Raw genomic sequence first — 26,819 nt, 5'->3', positions numbered from 1 at the left:
TCAGGACAATGAGGACAAGGCAAGACCACGAGGCATGATTAGCGGGACTTGTCTTACACTATTTACAGGACTGCTTTGATTTTCAGACCACAATCGGTTTTCATATGACTGATTAAAAACATGTGCCGGTTGAAATCACAGCTGCAGAATAAAACTGGAAAAAGCAATGAGATTTAGATGTTTGGAACTTGCCTCTATTTGCAGAAATGACCTCTGACTTGATTTATATGTTCTTGATTTCCTGACAGTGAGGGTCATGTCCCTGGACCACTTCTCCCACCATCCCCACCCCCCAACTACATTGGCCTGGCTCTAGCAAACATCATATGTCTCATCTTACAATTGCCCAAAGAAAAGCATTTTTGAGTTGCAGAATTCAAGTCCTGTTTTGGAAGAAGACAATTGTTTAGGCTTTGGCAAAATGAAAAGGTCTGCCCAAGGACCAGGCTGACTGACATTGCCCTTTTCTTGGCAGCCAGAGCCACATGATTCTTAACATCTTTCTGGCCAATAACTGTGACCCCCTCCCTGATCCAACCTTTGACTGCACATAAGGAGATGTTCTGCAGGTGTGAGCAGAAGACAAGGACCTGTTGGTGCCTCCGACTGCAGTTTGCCCTTATATACCAACAGTATGCCACAAGCAGCTCAGGACTAAATTTTAAAAGGTGCACAATATAGCAGTGGCTTTGGCTGAGTGACCATCTTTGTGCCTCTCGTTACCCGATCAATACAATAAATGAGAAGGGAGGGGCCCATCCAAGGAGCCCCAGGGAAAAGTATGAACTGAGGCAGGGACCTTAGGACCTCTCTCCACATACGTTTCTCTCTTCTGCAGTTGCACATGCTTGTGGCTGTTTCTAGAATTCCATTAGATCCAACTTGGTACCCATGGTAACTGTTGGCATTATTGATCATCTGTATGCCAGGTACCATGCCAAGTGTATACTTGGACCATCTCATTGAATCCTCACAAGAACCCTCTAAGGCAGGCACAATCAATTTCCATTTTACAGATAAAGAACCTAAAGCTACAGTCACTTGCCTAAGGGATCCCGCTAGCAAGGAGCATGGCTAGGCCTGCAGCTCAAGTCTGGCTGGCCCCAGGGCCTGTGTTCTCCACTCTTGCCACATCCAGCAGCATGTGGCATGGAAATCCTCCGCTCAGTCCTCACCTGTGTAGATGAAGGAATGGAAGCCTAGAGAGGGACGCACTGATGCTGGGCCCCAGGACTAGAAAAGTGGAGCCTTTGAGCATCTTGACTCTGGTCCAGGGACTCTGCTCCCCTTCCTGTGCTGTGCCTGTGAGCTGAAGCCTTGGCCACCTCCCCTCCTGCTCTCAATCTGTGCAGAACCCACCTAGCCTTGGCCTTGGATCTGTTCTCTAGGCTTTATTCTTCTGAGACTTGAAGTGGACTAAGTTATGATTTTCTGAAACCCTGAGTAAAGCAGCTGAGGTCAGTGAAGAGGGTAAGAATCTCATTTGTCCTCAAGCATCCTGAGCTCTAATTTGGCCTAAAAATAGATTCCCTTCCAGTGTGAGTACAGTGAGGGGCTTAGCTAACTCCAGGCCTCTCTCCTGTGGGCCCCCCACTTGGCTCCCTAATGAGGAGACTCCAGCACATATTTCCAAAGCTTACCATACATTTTGCCTTTGGGTCACAGATTTTTTAAAAAAGATAACTAGTGCCATTAGCAAGCTTCACTCTGGGAAGCGCTCCATTTTCTCTGATAAAAAGTGAAATAAATGAAAGCAGTGCTTTAAAAACATCTATAAATGGTGGGAGCCAGTTGTCATTTTTCCCCTTCTCTCCCCTGCCTCCCCCTCAACTGACTTGACAAGGATCCAAGTTGAGAAGCACCCACTGCAAACAGCTGGTAGCACCCTGCCTTTAAATAGCCCTCACTGCGCTTCCCTTTGGTAGCACGCAGTTTGCCCTGGCAGGGAAAGCCCGGGACACACAAGAAACTGTGGAACTTTCTGCAAATGAGAGTGTGCCTGTCAAGCTTGCTCCCTCTTGCCAAGACCCTTTGGTGTAAGGAGCTTGCAGCCCCTGACCTCAGAAGTTTCCAAGGAAAAACTGAGCTGGTGGATTAGCTTCAGGTCCCATGAGGGGCGGTGGAGAGCCCCTTGGCTGAAGACTGCCAGGCTCAGGCCAGTACCCCGGGAGATCATCGTGGCCAGAACCATCCACTCATCGGGAATGTCAGGGGCCATGGTGTAGACAAGCTGCAGCCTCTCCCTTCCAGCCCTCACCTGGAACATGGCCAGGGTGGGGGCCATCCCATGGCACGCTTGAAGCAGTAAAGCAAGAGGCACAGAAGCTGACAGTGACCTGTCCTCCTATGACCCTCAGAACAAGGACCACCAGGCTTTCCCTAGACTGCTGGAAAAGCAGCAGCTGAAACATGTAAGGAATGGAAGGCTGTCACATCTGGGCAGCAGTTGACAGTCACTACACATTTTTCCAAGCGAGCATCGCCTCAGGGTGGGCTTATCACCCCTACTCACCATAGGGAATGAAGACCAGGGCTCCCCTTGGCCCACCCAGTCTCACTCCAGGCCGAGGGTTCCTTCTGCCACCATCATAGTTCCCCTGGTGCATTAAGGATGGTTATGGCTGGCTGATCACGGGCAAGCGTTTTGGGGTCCTAAGTGTCAGAGAAGGTGACAGCTCAGCCGACTGAGTGCTTTCCATCAGGAGCGGATGGAGGAGGGTGCCTTGTCTGTCTTTCTCAAACAGAAACAAAATTTTTTTTCATTGGTACATAAATTTTACATTGATTGCTTTCTAGGGTTGCTATCTCTCCCACCTTCTTAAACAGTGTGTGATGGACCTACTTTATCTGCTTCTTGCAAACTGGTGGCCATCATGAGCTACATTAATTAGAACCACAAAGCCAGACTGAGTGCTTTCCATGGGCAGCGTGCTGAGCCAGGCCTGGGATCCCTGAGAGGAGGACACACCCCACCCAGCTTTCCATGGGCCAGCAGTGTAAGCCAGTGAGAAGAACATGTATACATGGGACCGGGGCCCTGGAAGAAGAACAAAGAGTGTCTGCATGCAGAAGAGAACTTTCTGGTGGCCAGGGAGGACTTAGGGAGCAGGGGCATCTGGCCTGAATATGCATAAAGCCCAGAGATGAAAAATGGCACATGTGAGCAAGAGCAGGTGGCCACAGTCAGGGGAAGATATGTAGACCTGGGCTCCTGTGTCGGACCATGGAAGGGCTTCATGACATCCTATAGTGGTGTGTGGGGGTTCATGACATCCTACAGTGGCATGTGCAATTGGGGGCCCTCGTACTTTTTCTGGGGAGATAATCCTTTATTAGCTTTTAAGAGGGGTATGAGACCCCAAAAAACATACTAGAGGTCAAATCTTTTTTTTTTTTTTTTTTTTTTAATGAATTGGAGTTGGTAATTGTCACTGACAGTCAGGCTGAGAGTTTAGAGAACATTAAGGTCTTGGTCGGGTTGGTGCAGAGACCACACTCCAGAAAGGGGGAAGCAGCTTCTACAGGAGTTTCATTGAACAGTAACAAGACCAGAGCCAGAGATGTCACCCAGGATGGAGGGACATGGGATAAGAGAGGAGATTCACCACAGGGATTTAGGAAATTGTGGGAACTGGGAGCTCCATTGCAGAAGTATCAATTGGACATAGCACTGTCAGCCCTGTAACAGTGATGAAGGTGCCCTGCGGGACAGGCTGGTTTGAATGTCAGAGCAGTTTCCAGGTCAGAATGTCCCATAGGTGGTTGGGAATGTGGGACTGGGGGTTCAGGAGGGAAAGGAGGACTGGAAACCAGGCTGAGGAGTTTTCTACTGAGGATGATGCAAGCCTTCGGTAACCCAGCAACCATGATCTTGACCTTGCTCTGCATGAGGGGAGAGGAGAGCAGGGAGGGACAAGCTCAAGGAAAGATTCCATCTGAAAGAGAGGAAGGAGATCGGTGATGTTCAATGTCATGGAAGTTTCAGGGAAAGAGAACTTCCAGAGAGAGGAGCCAACATTTAACTGCTGCAGAGAGGCTTTGTGGCAGCTAGGATTGAGAAAGAGCCAGAACATTCACAGAGGCCCAGTTGGAAAGAGTCTCAGTTGACTTGGTGGGGAAGAGGCAGTGAAGTAGCATCAGTAACTTCATCCACTGGTCTAGAGATGCCCCCAGGCCTGCTGAGTGATGGAGGCCATCACCCCCACCACGGGATCCCTGTTGAGCTAGCTGTCTTCTAGGTAGTTTTCTGTTGTCTTCTCGCAGGCAGTTTGGTGTACGTTGTTGCTTCTCACTACTGAGGCAAACCTGCCTCCTGCCTTTAAGGTAGCTCCGCCATGCCTGATTTGATGCTTCTGATCTTCTGGGAGCCAGAGGCCGGTAGTCAGGCTTATTAGAATCATATTCTAAATAAAACAGACTGTGTGGTGACAGGTTTTCCTGGTGGCCCTTCCCAGTCCTTGTCACTGTTCTAGAGGGCGAGATTGCTGAGTGAGCCACCTCTGTGTATGTAAAGTGTCACCATGGTTGTGTGGGAGTTGGTGGGAGGTCTAAGAGGTAAGTCTGGGTAACCAGGGCCCCCGTCTCTGCAGCTCCCTCCTACCAACAAGCCTCGGCTCTTGCTGGGTCCTTTGCCCATAATGCCCACTCCTCCCTCACAGACCCGCCCTTGGCACAGCACCTCCAGAGATGCTCTTGCCACCTGGCGTGGTATTACTTCTATGCCTGCTACCTCCTCTGAGTGTTCCCACATAGGAGGTGCCATGCCTGGGCCATCTTACGCCCCAATTCAGCACATGGCACAGAACGGGCTCAGCTCATGCACACCTCCTGGTGTGGAATGTGGCCCCGTTTCTATAGATCAGACATTGGGTATCCAGAAGCCCATATGATTTGTCCCAGATCCTGCCACGTCTTTGGAGAAGTTTCTTTTAAAAATACACAGCCCCCAGGCTAGGATATAGCTCAGTTGGTAGAGTGCTTGTCTTGCATGCACAAGGCCCTGGGTTCAATCCCCACACCACCACCAAAAAAAAAAAAAAAAAAAATAGCCTGGCTTTCTTTCCAGTGGACCAGACTGCTTATGTGTTTGAAAATAAATGCAGATCCTGTCTCTATTATAAATTCTCATTAGGTCCTCTTTGTGTATATGAAGGCAAGGGTCCAATTGAGGGGAAAGTGCAATTCCGCTGATATTTCAGACTGCTGAAATGATAGGGTGGTTGAAACAGACACTCTGTGTTATGGCTTGGATCAGGTCATTGTCTTAGTTCTGGGAACGGACAGCAAAGCCTGAGTCCTGATGTGTCTTGAATCCGCAGCCAGGAAGATCTGTGTACCTGCCCTTAAAATATCCATGAGAGAGAACACAGCAGTGAGCTGCATGCACCTCCCTGGGAAAAATCCAGAGGCTTTGCATTGGCAGAGGAGGAAAATCCACCCCAAGATGCACAAACAATAAATAACAACTGTTCTGAATTAGGGTGAAAAGCTCTGAGTTGCACTTTTTTTCAAGTTGTACTAACCACAATTTTTTTTCTCCCTCCTTTCCCACCAGGGCTTATTTCAAAACCTTTGTCCCTCAGTTCCAGGAGGCTGCATTTGCCAATGGAAAGCTCTAGGAAACACCAGTGTTGAGAGGGGGCCAGCCAGACTGCTCGGCCCACATGCGTGTCAGCACCCATGGCTGCTTCCTGGAAGCCACTTGGAATTCACGGCAGTTGTGTCACTCGCACGGCAGCTTTGCGTGCCCCAGACGGCCCCGCTTGCTGAAACCCAAACTTGAGCTGGCTGGTGGTACCCCGAATCCTAGCACCCTCCATTGCTGGTTGCTCCCTCTCTCTCCCCTTCTTTATATTTCTTAGCTGGAAGAAATAAACTCACAGACCATGATGCAGTAACTTTCCAGGGAGAGTTAAGACATCATAAACGTACCTACCTTCTTCCAAAGTCTTTGTCTCCGAGACTTCTGTTAAGCTATAAGGTTGGCCAGCCCTTGGCTTTTTTTTCCCCCCTGAAATGAGCATCTTACCCATGTGGCCCTTGGAGTTGTTTTACCAGGGGAGCCCCAAAGGGAATGGGTTCTGGGCCTGTGGGGCTGGTGAGGCTGCTTCTCCTTCCTGTATTTCCAGCGCAGGAATATTGTCTGGAGGCTGGAGAACAGACCTCCTGGCTGGGCTGCCAGATGAGGAGCTGCCCCGCTCTGGGTTCACCAGGGGGCACTGCCCCCCACCTGAAACCTTGGAATCCCCAGGACACAGAGCAGTCTGTGTCCCCTCTGTGATACAAGGAGGGGGCTGGACCAGACCATGGCCTTGGCTCATCAGAATTCCCTGGGAGGTTTCTAGTTCCTCCTGTAGGCCTCTTGAACCATATTCTTATAAACTGGGATGTGGGTGTCTGGATCTTGGTGAAACTCCCCAGGTGACTGTCCTGGGAGGTGGCCCTGACCCACTAAGCCAGCTGGCCATCCTGGATTCTCTTCTGACCTGTCCAGCAGCTGCCCACAGGAAGGTGCCTCTCTGCTCAGGGCAGCTGGGTGCCAAGCTGCAGATCCCCTGTACAGCTCCATGGCACAGTCCCTTAGGATTGTTCTGGCCACCCTCTGCCTGTGGAGGCACATGCGTTGGGCTCTGCTATCCCCTGAGCCAAGAGCTGAGGGAGCCAGAGCTTGCGCTACATCCGGTAGGTATTTCTAGCTCTGGTTCTAGTAGAAGGTGGCCCGCAGCATGGAATGGGTGAGCTCACATGGACTGGACCTCCACATTCCAATAGCCACTCAGCCCTGGCAGTAGCCTATAGCAGGCGATGTGATCTGTTGCCCTCTGCCCCTGCCAATTTCTAGGGGTCCACACATGCTCAGGCTGGCGGGATAATTAACAACTCCCTCACGTACCAGCAAAGCTCATGCACTCTAAGTCAGAAGTATTGTCACAGACATGGGCCCAGTGCATCCTTACAGCAGACCTGAGATATCAGCAAGTGAGTAGAGTTGGCCCTGTCCCCCAGATAAGGAAAGAGGATCAGAGAGGTTAAGTGAGTCACCCAGGATCACCAACCAGGCAGTGCTGGCATCAGGACTGAGCCCAAGCTCCTGGCTTCCAGTCCCATGCCACCTTTCACATACTTCACTGCTCTGAGGTTATTTTTATTTCTCAGAAAAAAATGAGGTACTATGTGTTGGTTTGTGGGGATGGAGATTATATGATTTTTGAGAAGACTTAGAAGACTTTCAGCAACCGTACCCCAGGGGGAGGGTTTGAGCTGGTTTTCTTTGGGGAAACTAAATGACAAAAGAGACAATAGCCATTTTTATGTTTCAAATACCAGTGATTCAAGCATCAGGGTTTGTGTGATCTCTTTCTCAGCAACAGAAGCAAGCGGCACTTGGAAATGGGCAAGGGTCACCTGCATGTTTTCCAACACTTCTTGCTGGTTTCTCAGTCATCAGGGGTTGTACCTGCAGAGTGCAGCCCAGGACTAATTAGTAAATGGCTATAAATGCTTTGAAGATGAGAAATGGCCACAGAGGAGAGCACATTATTATCACCTCGTAAATCCTGTCTCCAGCTTCCTCAGCCCTTGTAATTTAAGTCAAATCTTTAGCTCAGCACAGATAAGGAAAAAGGCTCAGATGTGTTTACTAATAATACTTGGATCTGATAGGGCATCCCCTGTGGGGCTAGGGAGGAAGGACAAGGGCTCTGGGTAGCTAATGTTCAGCCATCTTCCCAGCAGCTCGGCCTTCCAGGGCACCCCCACCCACAGGCTGATGGTGTGCTTTTAGGGGAAGCTCATTTTCCGGGCCATGAACTAGAAAGAACATGAGCTTCAAGAGGAGACTTCTATTTGACTCCTGGGTCTGTCCACTTAGGATCTGGTATAGATTTAACAACCAGGTGATCGTGGTTACGAAAGGGGCAGGGGTAAGAAGACTTCTTGCCAGTTTTCCCTTTGGTATTTCTTGCCAGTTTCCATGGTATAAACGCCCCTACCTTGACCAATTTCCAGCCACCAAGGTGAGATCACTGAATGCAGAGGAGGAGGGTCATCATGGTGGAAGACCCAAGGGTGAGGAGTAGGTTTTAGCACAAGTCTGCTTAATTTGATTTCTGCCATCCTTACCTGTGAAGTGGGAATAAATACCTGCCCTCCAAGGCTGTGAGAAGGACATAAAGCACCAACTACTCGGCCTGCAGTGACATTTGGTAAACAGTGACTATTACTGCAAACCAGAAAAAAGATTTTTTGATGTTGACTTTGGCCTTTTTCTAAAAAGTCAGAATGCCCCTGTTAGAAAGTCCTGCCAGCGAATGTGGCCTTTGGAAGCGGGGCCCTGTCTGGATTACCAGGAAGACAAAATGATGAGTCATCTTGAGTTTGAACGAATGAGAGATGAGCCACATTGTGGGACCCCCCCCCCCACATACACACACATGCTCTCTAACTCAGCAGGATTCTGGGCCGCACTGGAGAACAGTGACCCAGTGACCTGCTTATCCTCTGGCCCCTGCTTTCTCACAGCAAGGACATCAGAGCAGCACAGTTCACTTTTGCCTCTTACTCAGTTTTGGTTCCTGACGGTGTTTTGGAGTCGCGGCCTTGCCAGCACAGTGACCACACTGGCTTTGCCTTGTACTTGAGCTTATTATTAGAACCACCCCAGAACCTGCCCCAGTTCCTGGGGACAGGCCTGACCCACAGTTCTTAATGTGAATGTTTGGTGGGATGCTCTTTATTTCTACCAGTAGCATCAGTATTAATTCTTCAGTTCTTAAAAAAAAAAAAACACAAGAAATACCATCTTTGGCTTATGTATCTATAGCTCTTACATGCAGTGAAAATAGAAGAAAATTAAGTGCCAACTAGAAATAGAGGATTGGTGGATACATGGTCTTTTTGAATCCTTACAACTAAATGAGGCCATTATTACTACCATTTTTTAGATCAAAACTGAGTCTCAAAGAGGTAAATAACCCACCCAAAGACATGAGGTCAGGATACCTACTTCTTGATTTGCCCATTCCACTCTCTTCCCCAACCCTGTCTCCTTTCCCTCCACCCATCCCTTCTCCTCCTCTCTCTTTTCTGTTCCTTATAACACAAGGAATTGTCCCAGGGTCTCTGTTTCTTTCCAATTCTGCTATCCGCTTCCCCCAGTTCAAAACATTTATTGAGCATCTACTGTATGGGTCCTGCATGTGACATTCACAGACAGTCGTGTGCTGCATGGCAGCCTATTGGACAGTGACAGACAACACGTATGACAGTTTCACAATTCCTAGTGACACTGTAGTCATCTTAGTTTGTGTAACCACACTCTGATGTTCATACAGCAACAGAGTCACCTAACTAAGCATTTCTTACAATGTATCCCCATTAAGCAATTTGTGGCTGTACTCATTTTTTGCGCTTTCCCACATGAGGAGAGGGGCTTGGAGTGGGGGACAAGACAAGGTCCCATGAAACTGGAGTCAGGCTCAGGTATCCTGGTTCCAAGGCTAGACTTGCCTTAGGGTATTCTGTGTGTCTGCGTGCCACCAACTAAAAGGTACTTTGAGGTAGTCTTTGCATATGTGGATAGATTATCTATGTGGCTACATAAATATCTATAAATGACAACTTATCTTCAGATGGTTGAGCCAGGGCCAACCCACAGGTGGAGGAAAAGAATTCTGACTTCAAAGTTTGCGCAATATTTGCAGGTTAAAGTCCAAAATGCACTTGTGGAAATAATGGCCTACTTGCTGATGAAAATATTTGTTACAGTTATTGAGGAAAATTACCAAGGTATTACCAAGGTGGCAGAGTTCATGAACTAATTTCAGGTTAAATAAGAAAAAAACTCCAAGAGACCTAACAACATGTTTTCCATCTCTAGGGTTCTTGTGTTTATTCCTTCGTTCTCTAATCCTCTTGGAAGCACCACTCTTTACAAATCGGGGAGGTCATGCCTGAGGTCATGATAAATGTTAATCCTGGCAATAAAAGTAGCCCCCAAAGCAGCTGAGGAATGTTCATCCTGACCCTCCTGCTCTGGGCAGCTGCAGTGGTGTGGCAGACCGTCTGCTCCTCCCAAACAGCCATTACTGCCTTCTCCAAAGTCCCCTGGGAACACACTCCTCCCTGGGAGCCTCCTCACACCAGAGGTTCCCTCTGGAACACGCCCTTTGAGCCACCCAAGAAAATTGATCTCTTTCAACTCCGGGACTTTATTTTTGCCCCAAAATGGAACACCCCAGCTCCTGATGATCTTTGGCTGTTTGCACAGGTGCCAATAGAGTCACAGTGAGGTGTCACCTAGAAATGAAGTGGTGACTGAGGGGTGTTAGTGAGGACAGCTGCCCCCTGCCCTCCGTGGCACCATGCCTAGTATTCCAGACCCTTTTCGGGTGGTTCATCTCCATCATCTTCTTGGTCCTCAAGGCTTTGGAGAACTGGAGCCAAAGGAAGACCCAAATTCCCTTGAACAGGGCAGTGTTCACAGGTGAGTGCCACTTCCCCAGGAGCAGCTGTGGAAGGTCACTGAAGTAGGTGCATGGAGGGGTTTTATCAGGGGTTTGTTCCATAGTCAGCTGGGGACTGATGTCACGCCTGAGAACACAGGGTCAGGGTCAAGGATCAGCCTCACACTGCCAGGTTGCCCTGGGGGAGACACCTCAGGCTCATTCCTTCACCACACACAGGTACGCATGGTCAGGGCTTCGAGTGGCTCTGGTCCCCTTCATCCTGCCTCAGTGCTCTCTCCTGGGACTCGAATGCATGCCAGGTGGGAGGAGGACTCAAGACTCTGTGCCTCTCAGCGTGCGTGGGCTGCCGATTGCACAACCCAGACAGCTGCCCGCCGGTCTCTCCCGCCTCTGCCTGTACTGACTCTCAGGCTGTCCCTGGGGCGTTCCTCTGGCTCACCTGCCCTGCCACAGCCACCCAAGCCCAGTGGCTTCCCACTCTCATTCACTGCAACTACCACCAGGACTCAACCCTGTCACAAAACTAACTGGAGCCCTGCTGCAATGAAAGCCAGGCGGAAGCTAATTGGCTTTGTCAAAATTGAGGCCCATGGGCTCTGGAGCCAGCCTGCCTGCCTGAGTCAAATCCTGGCTCCACCACTTACTAGGTGCATGAACTTGAACAGCCACTTGACCTTGGTTTCTTCTGCAACATGGGGCTCCTACAACCTCATGGGGTGGACAGAAAGGTTCAGTGAGTCAGAACAAGCAGTGCTCAGGGTCTGGCACGTAGTAAGTACAGTCATCTCAGGATTTAGGGATGGCCACACACCAGGCCCCACCCCCCACACATCAAAATCTGCAGATACTCAAATATCTTGTATTAGATAAAATAGTATTTGCATATAAGCATGCTATTGTATAAACTATCTCTAGATTACTTACAATACCTAATTCAATGTAAATAATATGTATACCATTGCTCTATTGTATGATTTAAGGACGAATGACAAGAAAAACATCTGCATATTCAGTACAGACGCAATTTCTTAATATTTTCAGTCTGCAGTTGGTTGAATCCACAGGTGCAGTGGATTATTACTAGTGCCCTTGAGGTCTGGTTCAGATTGCTCCTCGCCCCTTCCTTTCCCTTTCCCTTTCCCTTCCCCTTCCCTTTCCCTGTGCCTAAGCATCAATTGACCCCATCCCAGATTCCTCCCTCCCTCCCCCCCCTCTCTCTCACGCTCTTGCTCTCTCTAGGTATTGAGGATTGAAACCAGGGGCACTTAGCCCCTGAGCCCTTTTTAATATCTTATTTAGAGATAGGGTCTTGCTGAGTTACTCAGTGCCTTACTAAGTCTCTGAGCCTGGCTTTAAACTTACAATCCTCCTGCCTCAGCCTCCCAAACCACTGAGATCTTAGGTGTGCACCACCACACCGGCCAAATCCACCTCTCTGTCTCACTTACAGTCCTCAAGCAGGTGCTGCCTCTCCTCTCTAGGCCTCCAGTGCCCTGCTGCCAGCTGTCGCAACACCCTGAGCACCCAGGCCGGCTGCCCGAGGCTCTCCATGGGCTCACAACCCCATCTTTTCCTGAGGCCCTTCCAGGGGCTGTGCTGACCAGCTTGACCTGCGAGCCCCACTCCTCACTGACAGGCTCCTAGACCTCCCATTTGCAAACGTTTTGTTTAAGCCACCTTAACTAAGTAATCAGTCAGTTCCCCCACTTAACCAATGATTCATGCACCTGCCTACTAAGGTTTCCAACGAACAATAGAGATCCCCCCCATATTCCCCCACTGAGTGGGCATATTTCCTGTCAAATCGAGAACGCTATCACCCAGGGGTTCCATCTCGATGATGAACATACAATCAACATGACTCTTCTGTAAAATCTTGACCATCAGGCCTGGAGCCCTGCTACCACCTTAGACCTGAATGCCCTGGGAGGCTCCCAGCCGGGCTCTTCCTGACTTTTCTGAAGAAGCAGGATGAACGCACAGCGGGGAGGGTTCCCCAGAGCAGTGTCCTCTCGCTCTTGTGGGAGCCACCCCAGGCTCACAAGCAGCTTGGTGTGAGGAGTGGGTTTTCAGGGCTGGACAGGGTGTCATCAGACACTAAGAGGACTGTCCACACCCACAGGCAACAGCCAGGCTTGCAGAGGTGATAGGAAGAGATGTTGGCTTCCTGGAACCAAATGGCCTTGACTGGGGCAGGTCCAGCCTGATCAGGACTCAGAAGCCCACAGGTCTGGACTCTGACGGGTTAGGATGGGAAAAGCAGTGCCAAGCCAGGCAGCTTACTAAGCACTTCCATGCACTGGAGGAAGGAGAGGCAGGAATTAAAGTTCTTCGACACGTTCGACTGCCGTCTGTTGAGAACCCTCTCTGTTCCTGACTCTAGACCATGCTTCCAGCTGTGGTGAATCAAGGAGGGCTTCTTGGAGGCGAGGCCAGCTGGACATAGTTCTAGCCTTTTGGTAGTTCCATATCTTACCCTTTTGCTTTGCTTCCTTGTGGCAGTTTGGCTCCCTGGTGATAGGGCTGCAGGGTGATGCCTGGTTCTCAGGCATTTGATTTGTCTATTAAGTAACCATGAGATGCCAGGTCTTGCACTCCTTTAGAGATAGAGAGGCAGCAGTAATAAAATGTAGCAATCCCAGCTCTCCTGGAGCTTCTGTTCAGACATGGGGGAGAGCATCAAGTAGATACATGTATGTTAGCCAGTAGAGCAGGGAAGAGAAAATTAAAAAAAAAAAAAAAAAGGCAGAAGCAGCAGGAGGGCACTTTGAGCCAGGTGGGCACTGAGGCCCAGCTGAGGAAATGACATTTGACACTTGACCTAGACTAGATGGGAAGGAGGTGAGTAAAAGGGGCAGGGTGTGGCTCTTCTTCTCCTCCCCAAAGCTGCTCCATGCCCAGGCTGCAGTGTGGTTCTGCCTTGGTGCCCCCACCCCCAGAAACCCAGTGGAGTCTGTCCCCACATCCAGAAGTGGCAGAGAACAGAGAGCAGGGCGGGCTGGCTGCACAGAGGGGACTTCCAGGAGCCGCGGCTCCCTCACCTGTATGACCTGAGCCCATTGAGCAGCCCGCTGATGGGAATAAGCAGAGCAGCTCTGCGGGTGCTCCAGGGACTTCAAAACGGCACAGCTGCGTTAAAAAGTAAGCTGATGCCCCCACCTAATGCAGTCACTGCCGCCAGGGCAGGGTAGAGGCCTGGTGGATGTGCCTGGAGGAGGAGGGGAAAATACCACGAACTGCAAAGGAAACGCGTGACGCCCATCCTGCCCGCCCGCCCTCCCCAGCCCAGCCCCCTCCCTGCCCTGGCTGACCTGCGAGGTCTCTGGGAGAGCAGGGAGCAGGTGCCCCAAGGCAGGCCACCCTCCCCTTCCACTCACCCTGGAGACTCCAGCTGCCTGAGGTGAGCAAATAGCCCCCTTGAAAGGGGGGTGCCCTTGAAGCGCCCATCACAAATCCCACCTTAAAGCTCTGCCACTGGGTCCTGGGTCAGCTGGAGGTGTTATGACCTGGCCCTGGATCTAGACAGGTGTCACAGATGGCAACCCCCTTCCACCCTCCCATCTTTCCACCAAACATCAGTATCAGTGTCTTTTCCCCCTTGAGGAAGGAGCAGAGAACAGAAATCACCCCTAATCGTATTCCCCTGGCTTAACCACATTCATTGTTCAGGTGTGTAACAGTGCCAACAAATATTTTGTACCTATTCTGTAACGGGAAATGCCACCCCAGCCAGGGCCTGAGGAATAAAGAGGCTTCCTTCCATTCTTCTTCTTCCTATTCATCTTTAACATGTTTCAAAACAAATAAAACCATCCTGGAGCCTGTTTTTTGCTTAACATTATTATTATTACATGTTTGCAATCTTGCTACATCTTCACGCCCTCTTTGGAGTCTCTGCTTCACAGTTCATATACTATGTCCTGTGGTTTTGGTCATTTGAATTATTTCTTAAGTATTTCCCTATTACACATATGTCCCATGAATAATTATTTGTACCTTACTGGAGGAAGGTGCTTGGGCCAGACTAATGTTGGGAGATCAGGTGGCAGAAAAACAAGGTGCCAGTTCATGCCTCAAAGACTGTAGAAACTGAGACAGTGCTGGAATATTCTGGCAGGATTTTCCAGAATATTCCTTCCAGTGGAGGAAGCACTGAGATAAGTGACTTCAGTGAGACAAGGAGGAGGGGGCTGAGGCTTCCTGCTGAGCGGAGGGAGGATGAGGAGAAGGGAGGCAGTCATGGAGATGGAGATGGCCGGTGGGCAGGCCTTCCCAGGCAGGCGGAGGGGCCAGCTGCTGCAGAAGGAAGCAGACAGCAGCTGAAGGCTGGTGAGCAGGGGAGGCCAGGACATGAGTGATGTTAAGGAAACCTGGTCACGTAGGGGTGGGGTCGCCAGTACAGGGAGAGGGAAAAGGCAACTTCTGAAGGAATCACACCTTGGGGGCGTGATTGGCACTGGAGCAGGAGAGGATGTGGGGAAGGAGTCAACAGGAAGAGATGGAGGTCAGAAACATTTGGAGGACAGCTCCCCAAACTCTGAGACCAGTGAGCATGGTACCCAGTAGGGGCCGTAGCCAGGGAGCTGGTGCCCAGGCTTCGCATCTGGGAGGACACAGCCAGTACGGGGAGTCTGCCTCCTTCTGCATTTTGCCACCTGATTCAAGCCCTGGGGTGGAGGGAGCCTGGAGACTGGGCATGGGCTGGCCTGGCTTGGTCCTGGGAGTGCCCGGAAACCTGGGTCTGTACAGACATGCAAGGGTGGGAAGTGGGAGGGGCTTGATCCCGTGTCAGAGTTCAGAGAATGGTGAGGATGCCCTCCCCTGCCAGCTGGGCCAGTGCAGACTCCACTGGCCAGAGGGAAGGCCTCAAGGAGTCAGGATGGTGAGTCTAGGACTGGAGCCATGAAGCGAAAACCCTCGCTCAGCCACTCCCTGGCTACCTATTCTCCGCCTGTCCAGACCTAGTTGTCTCTAACTGGGAATGGTGGCAGAACCCTCATAACAAGCCTGTGTGACTACCACTTTGCTTACTATTAACGAGCCCTCAGGTCATCCCCAACTCTAGCCAGCCTGGGGACACATGGGGGGCAGCTGGAGATTTTAGTGCCAGTGGCCAGCTTGGCTCCCTCAGGGTCACCACCCAAGGCCCCAGTCACCAACCTCAGCAGGGTGCTGTGCTGCAAAGGTAATTGGGGCCTCCCCTCTGCCCCTCTCCTCTGGAAACCTGCTGGGCACTGAGAAACCACCTCCAAGAGATAGCAGCCCACTGCCCACACAGGGAAGCTAAGTTCCAAGGAAGTTCTGGGCGCCAGAACTGAAGAACCAGGGGACAGAAAACTGGGTGGGAGCGAGGAGGGAGTGGCAGGGGAATCAGTGGGGCGCCAGGAGGTGGCACCGATGGTGATCAAGGTGACTGCTGGCTGATTGTCTGCCATGTGGCAGCCACAGGTCCAAGCCCTTCCCCACACCATCTCTTGCTCTCACAATAACCCCAAGAGGTAAAAAAGAAAAAAAAAATCCCCATTTTACAGACAAGGATATAGGAGCTCAAAAGCAACCGCACAGTTCCTAATACACGTTGCAGGTGGAGGGGGCAAGCCACCTCTCAGCCCCCCAGGTGGGAATGGTGGGGTCTGAGTGGAGGAGGAGACACCTGAGTGGGCAGGCCTTGGGCCTCACCACACCATCCAGAGTTGTCACTGTCACTCTGGGAAGAACAATGGGGTCCCCAGTGTGTAGGCTCTTCCTGAGTCATCTCTTTGGGACCCAGAAGAAGGCCTGGAGCCCAGCCTTCTACTCCCCACTCCCTCAACACCCTCTGCCTCTCCCTTGGAGTCTGCTTCACTTGGATGGCTCTATCCCTGTTGCTCTGAGCAAAAGCAGGCAGGCAGTTTTATGGGGCCACCCTAACCTTTATTGTGGGGCTTATCAATGACCTGAATTTCTTGGTTATCAAGACTGTCTGCTCCCCAGATAGATAAACTGAGTCCCAAAACCAACTGTTAGTTCAAGACTTTTTTAATGTGGTACTGGGGATTGAACCCAGGGGTACTCTACCACTGAACTATATCCCCAGCCCTTTTTATTTATTTATTTATTTATTTTTATTTTGAGATAGAGATCACATGTGGTGGTACATGTCTGTAATCCCTATGACTCAGGAGACTGAGGCAGGAGGATCTCAAGCTCAAGACCAGCCTCAACAATTTAGTAAGACCCTATCTCAAAAAGGACTGGGGGTGTGGCTCAGGGTGAAGTGCTCCTAAATTCAATCCCAAGGACCAAGCCCAAAAGCAAATAAATTTTGAGATAGGGTCATACTAAGTTACCTAGGATAGTATCCGACTCACAATGTTCCTGACTCAGTCTCCCAAATAGCTGAGATTGTAAATGTGCACCATTGCCCCAGGTCTAGTGGAAGGGTTTTTACTTGGCTCTTGGACTCAGCTGCAGCAAGGCCCAAACTGGATGCCCCATGGTGGATGGGGCAGGGGCAGAGTGGAAAGGAAGATCTCAGAGATCCCATGGGAAGGCAAGAGGTCCTGGATCTGGAGGGGAATTTCCAGGGCAGGAAGACCTGTGCAGTGAGAAAGAATGGTTGGACACAAGCAGCCTGTACAAGGAGGGAGCAAGGATGAAACATAGCACCCCATCAGCTCAGCGAACCTAGGCCTGGGACTGCAGCCGCCCAAGACACACTTTTTTCTAATATGCTCATAGCCTTTAGAGGTCACCAGGATCTCTGATTCACATCCCCTCTATCAGAATGGATCCCTGGCTGGCCAAGGTGGTGGACGCAATGTAAACTATTGTAGGGCCCCTTGGGCCAAAGAGGGAGGGCATGAGGGTGCTGCCCACTGGGAGTGCCAGCCTTGGCCCTGGACTCCTTTCCTCCCCAGGCCTGGTGCCTGCTAGGTACCAGTTTTCCTAGGAGCTCTTCCCCCACATTGTCCCCATTCTTCTGAGAACCACTTATACCTGCTCTAGGCTCCTGTCTCTCTGCTGCTAGCCCCTGGCCAACACAGAGCCCCACTGAAGCAGCCTTAACCTGTATGGAGCTGCTACACCTGTCTGGCCACAGTGGGCCAGGGCCACTCTCCAGGGCCTCTGACCCTGCTTGAGTCCTAGTGAGCCTTGTGTCCGCTTTGACCTCATAATGTGCATGCAGCATGTTCCAGGGCCAGCAGCTAGCAAGGCCCCACATGCATGAGCCAGAGTCCTGGCACTTCCTCCCTCTGGTGGGGTATGTGGACTAGGGCCAGACCATCCACTTGAGTCCCCATGCTGGATCCAGACCACCTCATCATTGATAACAGGAACCATGGCCATATTGGAGGTGACTATCCTCTGCCCATGTCAGGGCTGACCACAGGCAGGCCTTGAGATGGATTCCAAAGCCATGTCCACCCCCAGACCACCTTGGCCAGCCCAGAAGGTCCCAGAGGAAGGGGAATATTTTTTAGAACAGCTAAGACTACAGACAGGTGCCTCTGCCAGCCTCCTGGCATTGGGCAACCCCAGGCCATCAGATAGTCATCCATGACTGATCCCAACACTCATTCTGGGCCTGGGCTTCCTCCTTCTCCTCCCATTCCTCCATTCTGAGGCTCAGAGTTACTCTGACCGCCTGACAGACTGACCGAGGGCTCGGGATGGAGCTTTGTGTTTGGTGCCTCCTTTCTTCCAGGGGCTCAAAGCATTTTTATAAGCGTTAATCTCCTTCATCCTCCCGGCTGTTGTCTTGTTTGTGCTTTATATTGTGTTATTAGCTGAGGTGTTGTGTTTAATCCGCAGCATCCATCGAGGGGGAATTCCCCAGGCCAGCCATGGAGGAGACAGGATGCAATCCTGAGCCGTGGCTGAGACCTGAGGGCAGGTCCCACCTGGACTTGCCCCAGATCCTCTTTTCCAAGGCGCAGCAGGGCAGGTGTCTCAGGGAGACCACCAGGAAGTTGTAAGGCTCTGAACCAGGGGCAGTAAAGGCAGGACACTCCCCAGGAAGCCAGGGAGCCCAGGCTGCTGTGTGACCTTGGGGAAGTCACTATACCTTTAAGCCCTGGCTTTATGAAAACATAGAACAGGGCTGATGGGACTCTCCCAAACATAAAACCAGAGTCTGTGGAAGTGCTTTGTAAACCCTAAAATGCTGCTGTGCTAATATCCTGGGCACTGTCCCCTCCTCTATGGCGTGGGGTGGTGGATTGACAAGATGACCCCGTATGGATGCCCAGCCCAGACATCTCACTCTTATTCTGTTTCTAAGATGCAAGGAACTTGTTCCTTCTTCTGATACCTGCCCTGAGCCTGAGCCCCTTGACCCAGGAGAGCAGAAGAGAGGGTGACAGAGGAAGGTGGCTTAGAAATCATGGCCCAGGGAGCCATTTGTTCTCGTATGTCTCTGGAAGGATGGCCAGAGCTGAAGGAGCTCCATCCAGAGCCCCATGCCAGGGGCAACCTGGGTTATTCATTACCCTGTGGCCACAGGCTGGCCTTCAAGAACAGTGTCAGCCCTATATCCCCATCAGCTTCCAGTGCCACGCTGCTTGGCCTGTGGTTCCTCCAGAGGAAGGGACCCTTCCTCAGCACACAAGCTCTTACCGTCTGCCCACTAAGCCTTACCTCTAGGTGCTGATCTGCGGGGAAGGCCACACCTCTCCACAGGGCTTACCCCATCCCTTCTGGCAGAAGACACTGCACCTTGTCCCCAAATAATAATAATATAGGTCCCTAATCGATTATCCATAATTCCAAACTCCCCCAAACTCTGAAAAATCCAAAGATTTTTCATGACTTATTTAGTAAAACCTGGCCTAATCAGATACGAGGTTACCCCCAGACTTTATTATTCCCACTTAGGGTGAATATTCACACTTTAGTGAGGAAATGTTAATGTGTTTGGTGGTGAGCTCTGTCCCAGACCCCACTGGCTTATACATGATATTAGAACATGTGTAATCTTACCTTTCTGAAAATCTAGAAACGGGTACATTCTGAAATAGGTGTCAGGCTTCTGTTTAAGACAGTGCTGAGGGCTGGCATAGTCGTGTCCTAGACACCACTAAGCACTTAGCAGGCTTCAGCTCACGCTGTGCCAACAACTCTATTTCCACGTCACAGGTGAAGGGACTGAAGCCCAGGAATATTAAGGAACCTTGTCAAAGTCACATAGTTAACGAAGGGGCATTGCCAGATTTGAAATCAGGTAGTTGGGGACATTGGAACCCCCAGGCCGCGCCCTTCCCTGCCTTCGGGGCCTCTGGTGTCCCCACGCTGTCTCCCAGGAGCCCAGAGCCTGCTCAGGTTGAATTTGTCCAGCCCATCAGGGAGGAGCATAAACGAAATGAAGTTCCCATGGAAAGTTTTCAGACTTCACTGGATTGGAACCAGATGACCCTGTGCAAACAGACCCCACCAGCAGACACGAGGGCTGGGCGGGAGCTGTGTTCTCCTTGCATGTTCCCAGCCTGTCCCCAGGAGGGAAACTGCCCTGGGGGTGCAGAGAGGCCAGTGGGGAAAGGAGCCCAGGGACCAGGACTGTAGCCGGGCAGGGCTCAATGATGGGAAAGGGCGGGAGAAAATTTCCCTGACGGGAGAGAATCGTTCCCAATACTTTCACTGGCTCTGTTTTCCAGTTTCTGAAGATGAACAGAGGACTTTGGGGGAGTATCCCCCCACTCCCGCATTTTCCCTCTGTTTATCCATTTATTTGTTCTCTCCACAATCCATTCCAAACTCGGCCACACAGATGTGCAACACCTCCTGAGCTGAACGCACCACGGGCTGTGCTGTGACCTGGTGCCACAGTCTCCCCTGACACAGAAATTAAAGCCACTCTGCTCCTACACTGGCAAGATCATCAGGGAAATTTGGGCCTAAACTGGGTTTTATATGATTTTGAGAAATTATTGATTTTGTTAGCAGATGCTAAGATTCGGCATTGTATTATGTTTTAAAGGAATTTTATTAGACTGGAGATAAAAACTCAAGTATTTATGGATAAAATATTATGATGTCTCGGGCTGTTTTAAAAGTGAAAAAGGTAGGGAAATGTTGATGAGCCTTGAAGCTGAGTGATGGGCTCCCGGGGGTCTTAGAGTCCCTCTTCCTTCTCTTGTGTATGTTTTAATTTTTCACCATTTGATTTGCAAGTAGAGACAGGATGTGTGAGTTTCTAGAGGGCTCATGGGACCCCCCTTGACCTCACCTTGGGGGTCCATGTGCTCAGGGTGTGCACAAGGTGATGCAGATGAGAGATGAGTGACAGGCACAGAGTGGCCCTGGGTCCAGATAAGCCACACAGAAGGACGAGCAGCCTCAGGCCTCTGGCTCAAATGATGGCCCCTCAGCTTATATAAGAGATAACTGCCCGCTGTCTTTAATCCCCAAATCCAACCAGTCACCAGTTCCATTTCTTGTCCCTCCAAAATCTCTCTCAAATCTACGTACCTTGCCCTGTCCCCTCAGTCACCCGTTTGTCCTACCATGTCTCGCCCCACCTACTCCAGCAGCCCCTGGTGGATGCCCAGGCCCCTGTCTCCATAAGTCCTCCCTACACCACCCACTCTGCTCACCCCAGGCCTTCAGTAGCAGGCAGGGACACTGAGGACAACTGAGGACACGCTTGGCACTTGAGGGCTTTTGAGGTGACAGACCTGGCCCAGCCCCCAGGTGTCCAGGCTGGGACACTGGAACAGAGAGCAGGCTCTAGGGATGGCCCCACCTGGGCATCATGCTCTGGACCGCAGACCTTGAGCAGCACTTTGCCTTGGATTTAGGGATCTGTGATGGATGTCTTCCAGGGGAGTCCTGGATGGGTGTTGGTTGCTGACCCTTACTCTCCTGGCCACCCGGAGAGGTCACTGTGGTCACAGCTGCCACTGCAAACAAGGTTTCTGAGGGTCCAATCCCAGACAACTGCAGAGACGACAATAGTGTCCTGGGGGAAGGGGTCCTGGCTCCTCTCAGATTCCAGAGCCAGGAACTGCAGCTGGACAGCCAGCAGCGGGACAGAGGGAAGAACGCCACCCCTCCCCCACCTCCGGATAAGTGTCCAGAGCTGATTCCCCCAGCAGCGGGGAGAACCCTAAAGGACTGAGCAGGCAAACCTGCTGCTCCTGGAGCCCGGCCACCAGCCCAAGTCTGGATAATTGGCAAGGCATTCCTATTGATCCCATCAATCTCCACCCCAGCCTTAATGAAGAAAGGGCCTCTCCATGTCTCCCCAGTCGCCACACACAGCCTGGGCAGCCCCACAGGGCCAAAGGCCCAGCGACTTGATTTTCCCAGGCCCCTCCCACCAAGAGCAGAGCCCAGGAGGCAGCTTCTCAATCACGAATTAGCTTGTGAGGCCGCCGGCTCTGAGCCTGGGCCTGCTGCCAGGGGTGTGAGGCAGGGGGAGCCGGGTTCAGACACCATCCCCAGCGCCTCTGGCTCATGGCTCACTGTCCTTGGCAATGCCTCTTCTCCACCTCCAAGTCACCCTTGGGCCTCGGGGCCCAGCTCAGGGCTTATGGCCCAGCTCAGGGCCCTGCCTGCTTCTACTCTGAGGCCCCAAAGGACCAATTAGCCGAGGCCTAGCTCCTGAAGATGGAGGATGGAGCAGGAGGTGTCGGCTGATGAAGGAAAGGGTGGCCTGCGCCTGGGATGGAGAGCTGCCAGGACTGTGTGCAGGCAGCTGTGGCTGTCTGGATGTGGCTCCTGATGTCCAGGGATGACTGGGGACAGTTTCAGGGGTTCTGGCCATCCTGCCACCAGTCCAGCCTGCAGCATGGATGGGCCTGTTCCAGCTGAGCTCCAGAGTCCCAGCCAAGGACAAGCCAGCCCTGCCTGTTCCTCCCAGGCTCTCCCAGAGACCACCCACGTGGGCTCTATCTGCTTGGATTAGTCTCCACATCTCCAGTTCAGCGCACAAACCACTGTCTCCGAGCTGTTCCTGCCTTTCTCTCTGGACTGCTAAGCCCCACACAGCTGACCCTGGCAGGCATCAAGGCCACAGGGAGAGAGGTTCAAGGATGGCTTGGGACAGAGGAGGGGGGCCTCATGCTAGGGCAGCCTCCAACTGGACTGGCATCTGAGGACACAGGCCTCTGAGAGGAGCCCAGGCTTGAACGGTGGGAAAGAGGGACTGCAGCTAACACTAGTTTCATCCTGGTCTTCATCTCTCTTGGCTCTGTCCCAGTGACACTACTTGCTGCCCCTCTCCCAGGACCAGGGGTTCCTCTCTTGAACCATGGCTTGGGCTGGTCTTTTTCTTGAGGGTACCCTGCCAGTCTACATTCTGCCTGCTCTCACCACCCAGGGCCTTGGCTCTGCAGGGGCACACAACGCATAATTCAGGAACATGCATCTCTCTGCCTCAGGCCCTGGTCCCCAGTGCACAATGGTCAGGACCACAGGCCCTACCATCGGACAGTCCCAGATCCAAATTCTAGCTCCACTCCTTCCTAGCTGGGTGACCTCGGGCAAGAAACTAAAGCTGAGTTGTCTCATCTATAAAATGGAAATAATAGTGGCCACTTCACAGGTTGTGTTTTAACAAGGACTAAATGAGAAATGTGTGACTTGTTTCGTCCGGGCCTTGGTGCATGGTAAAGCTCAGTGAGGACAGTGATTATTCAATGCTGCCGTGATGGTGGCTGTAGTCATTGCCCACAGCATCATCTCTGAAAAGAGAGTAGTTCTCTGAGGACAGGGGCAGGTCTTTTTGTGTTTTCTATATTCTTTCCCCACCTGCTCCACCCCTGCGTTCCTGCCAGTGTCGTACATGACCAGAAAGAAGCCCAGTAAGAATTTGGTTCAAAGGAAAAGAAATGCCTCCGCAGCCCCTGGGCAGAAGGCAGAAGCGTTATCACTTTCCCAGGAGTGGACATAACTGAAATTGAGATGATTCTGTGTTGCCGCCCTGACCCCAGCCTGCCATCCAACGTCCTTCTGAGGAAGCAAAACTCACTGGCTTCCTAGAAAGAAGGATGCAGCTCTGTGGGGCCACACAGTTGCCAAGGACTTATCTGTGCTGGGAACAGCGAGCCCCAAGGATTCCTGGCTATTCCTCTTAGCAAAGGTAGCATTTTGCTTCCTATCCACGGAGAACCCACTCCATATGCCAGGCCATTGCTAACTGTGTTAGTCCTGAGAAATGGGGTTCTATAAAAAGCCCTGCTTCAAGGCTGTCAGAATAGTTAATGAGAAAATAGAGGTGGGTATTCAACAGCTCTGTCCCTGACCCCTGGCATGTGCCATCCCTCTACTGGTTGGAAGCAAAGAAGCATTGGGAAGGAAGGACCTGGTCAGAGAAGAGAGGTCTCTCCAATCTCAGACTGCTGCTACCTTCCTGCCCTTCCTGTAGAAGGTGGCTCAGGGCCTGGTGTGTGCAACGGGACTGAGAAGGTCTACCCCTTGTGTTGGGCAGGGGTGGCACCTGGGGACTTCAGGACAGGGTTCTGGCTGATGTAGCTCCCTGCCCTTCTCCATGAGCCTCAGCAACCCCTGGGCTGTACCTGAATGCTGCACTTAGAGAATACTGATCACCAGTGACCTGGCTGCCTGAAAACCCCCTTCAGCCGTCCCAAGTCACCCTGAATCTTGACTAAGTCTGGGGATTGCTTTTCCCAGCCGAGCCACGGCCAGCTGCCCCCTCTGAACCTTCCACAATCGAGTCAGAGCAGGCGCCATTTCCTCAGGACTGCTGAAATTCTGAGCTGTAAGTTTCTTCTGGTTTATCTAGAGGAAGGAAAGTAACGTCATGAGGTAAACCGCACAGCCTGACACCACCAGCCTGGGTGCCCCGGCGATGTTTGCTTTTCAACAAAAGTCACTCGTGTGCTTGGAGGGACAGGGAGCCTGGGGCATTCTGGTTAGAGAGTAGCTGGGGAAGACACGGGATTTTCAACATGGAACCCCAAGGAGAAAAGGTCACCCACAGTGGATGAACGTCAGAGGCCAAGCAAGGGAGGGCAGCTGTGCTGTGGGAGCCACATCCTTCCATGTGGAAGGTCAGTCTGCTGGCTGCTCACGAGGTCTTAGGCTGGGCACCTGCGGTATTCGAGACCACATTTACCGTGGGGAGCATCATACTGCCAAGGAATAATAATATCAACAAAACCTACCATTTACGTGTCTCTGTGACCCTTTCACCTCTTCCACGTGACCCCACGAGATGGCATCTCTTGAGGTGCACCATTCCCATGGATTGATGGTGGGGGTGGTGAGTGCTGGTGGCTCCCTGGTCTGTGCTTCTAACTCTAACTACGAAGCTTGTTTGCCAACAGGCTGGACATCTATCTGCCTGAGGTCCGTGCGAATGGTCCCCTGGTTCAAGCCCCAACTCCCACCTACTAGCTGTGACCCTGGAGAAGCCCCCCGGCCTAGGTTTCTTCATCTGCCAATGCCCTAGGGGTGAGAGGTTGCAGAGGATGAACCTTGGTCCCTGTAAAATTTCATATTCTTGGAAGTGCTTTGAAAAGGCTTCTCTGGAGAAATTGGCTCCGCAGTGGACTGTCTGACAGGAAAGGGTGGCAGGTGGAGTGGTGGCTATCTTCTGTGTAGTGGGGGCAGCTTGACTGGGGGCAGAGAGGGCTGTCTGGGAGGCTGGGTGGACAGCATTGTCCTCAGGACTCCTGGAGTCTCCACATCCCCATTCCATGCTTTGGGGGTTGGTGCCTGCATATCTGGGTGGGAGCTTGGGGCAAGTGTGATGTGACAGGGGACCCAACAGCCTAGACTCTCCATGTGCACTGCCTGCCCTGGCCCCAGGTCCTCTATCTCAGGGTGGGCCCCCAGGCCAGCTTTGACTACTCTGGGGGCCTGCAGGACTGCAGTGCCAACACTGGGCACATGAGGACCCACCTCAGGGGTTGCCTGGCTGAAGACCACCCAGCTCCTCTCACAAGAGCCCAGGCTGGCCCGTCAGCTCCTTTCCTTTATAACAAACACCACATGGGAGAGGCAGTTCCTCCTGCCCCAGAGTGCAGAGTGATATCTAGACCCCGAGCCCAAGTCCCTTGCTTAGCAGGGGACAGCTGGGGACAGCAAGAGGAAAGGATGGGTCCAGGGCCACACAGCTGAGGGCAGTGCAGGGGCAAGAACCTGGGTGTCCACTTTCACTATGGGGGGTCCTCTCTCCATCACTGCTGGTAGGTTCTGTCTTCATCTATGTTCTGTTGCTAATAACACAATCACAGACTGAATACGTTATTTAAAAAAAAAAAAAAAGGTTTATTTTGGCTCATGGTTCTGGTCCAAGGTCTAAAGGCTGCCTCTAGTGATGGCCTAGTGATGGCCTTCTTGTTGGTAGAGTCCCAAGGCCTCGCAAGGTACCACATGGCAAGAGAAGGCAGCACGTGACAGACCTAGCTAACCTGGCTTGTGTAAGCAGAACTACTCTAGAGATAGCCCATTAATCAATTAATTCATCAATCTATTAATCATATGAATTGATTAATCCATTCATGAGAATAGAGGCCTGACTCACATTTTTTTTTTGGTACCAGGGAATAAACCCAGGGGCACTTAACCACTGAGCCACATCCCCAGCCCTTCTTCACATTTTATTTAGAGACAGGGTCTTGCTGAGTTGCTTAGGTCCTTGCCAAATTGCTGAGGCTGGCTTTGAACTCACGATCCTCCTGCCTTAGCCTCCCAGCCTCCCAGGGAATTATAGGTGTGTGCCACCACACCCAACTAATCACCATTTAAAGGTCCCACCTGGTCGCATCTCTTGAAATCTTATAATAGGGATTACATTTTAGCATGAGTTTCAGAAGAGGAAAAACACATTGAAATCACAGCATCACCCTAACAGATCTTCTCAAAGATGCCACCGGCAGCTAGCAGAGGGCAAGTCTGGGGCTGAGGAGCTTTGTATGGGGTGGGCTGGACTAGGGCATGGTCCTAGGAGCCAGAAGCCAGAGGATCCTGTCACACAGAGATGGCCTCTTTTGCCACTTTCCCAGGGCTGACTGGGCTCTTCAGGCATGTGAATTAATCATAAGCAACTGCCTGACCCCAAATTCATCGTTCACTGGGTTGATGTCCCCATGATGCTTTGCTGACTCGTGGCCCAGGATGACACGCAGTCCCAGGGGACAAGCTTGAGATCCTGCTGGCCCAGCCAGATGCTCCCTGATTTCTCTTGCCTGCAATTCAGAATTGGTTCACATCCTCCTGCCTGGTTGCTGGGTCTTTTGGGGAAAAGAGCAGGGAGCAGTGGGGAGGTTGGCTGACAGGCAGGGCTGCTTACAGGACCTGCAAGTTTCTCCTCCCTTCTCTGAGCCTCAGTGTCCTTGTCTATAAAATGAAAGTTCAGATCAGATGGTCTCTGGGCTTCTCCCCAACTCTTCCACCAGGTTCTTCCTC

The 26,819-nt window shown here is 51.6% G+C and overlaps 1 protein-coding gene across 1 annotated transcript in view; it reads left to right on the top strand.

Annotated features, from left to right (window-relative positions):
* The window catches only part of Babam2 (BRISC and BRCA1 A complex member 2), a 388,027-nt gene extending 382,081 nt beyond the window's left edge, over window positions 1-5,946 (top strand). The window contains exon 12 of the mRNA XM_005322497.3: window positions 5,555-5,946. Within this exon, the coding sequence (XP_005322554.1) occupies window positions 5,555-5,618 (64 nt within the window). The 3' untranslated portion in view covers window positions 5,619-5,946. The remainder of the gene's footprint in view (window positions 1-5,554) is intronic.
* The last annotated feature ends 20,873 nt before the right edge of the window (window positions 5,947-26,819 follow it).

This window comes from Ictidomys tridecemlineatus, chromosome 12 (assembly GCF_052094955.1).
Source record: "Ictidomys tridecemlineatus isolate mIctTri1 chromosome 12, mIctTri1.hap1, whole genome shotgun sequence".
NCBI lineage: Eukaryota > Metazoa > Chordata > Mammalia > Rodentia > Sciuridae > Ictidomys > Ictidomys tridecemlineatus.
The sequence above is the reverse complement of the archived record's forward strand: the minus strand, read 5'-3'. Positions and strand labels throughout refer to the sequence as shown.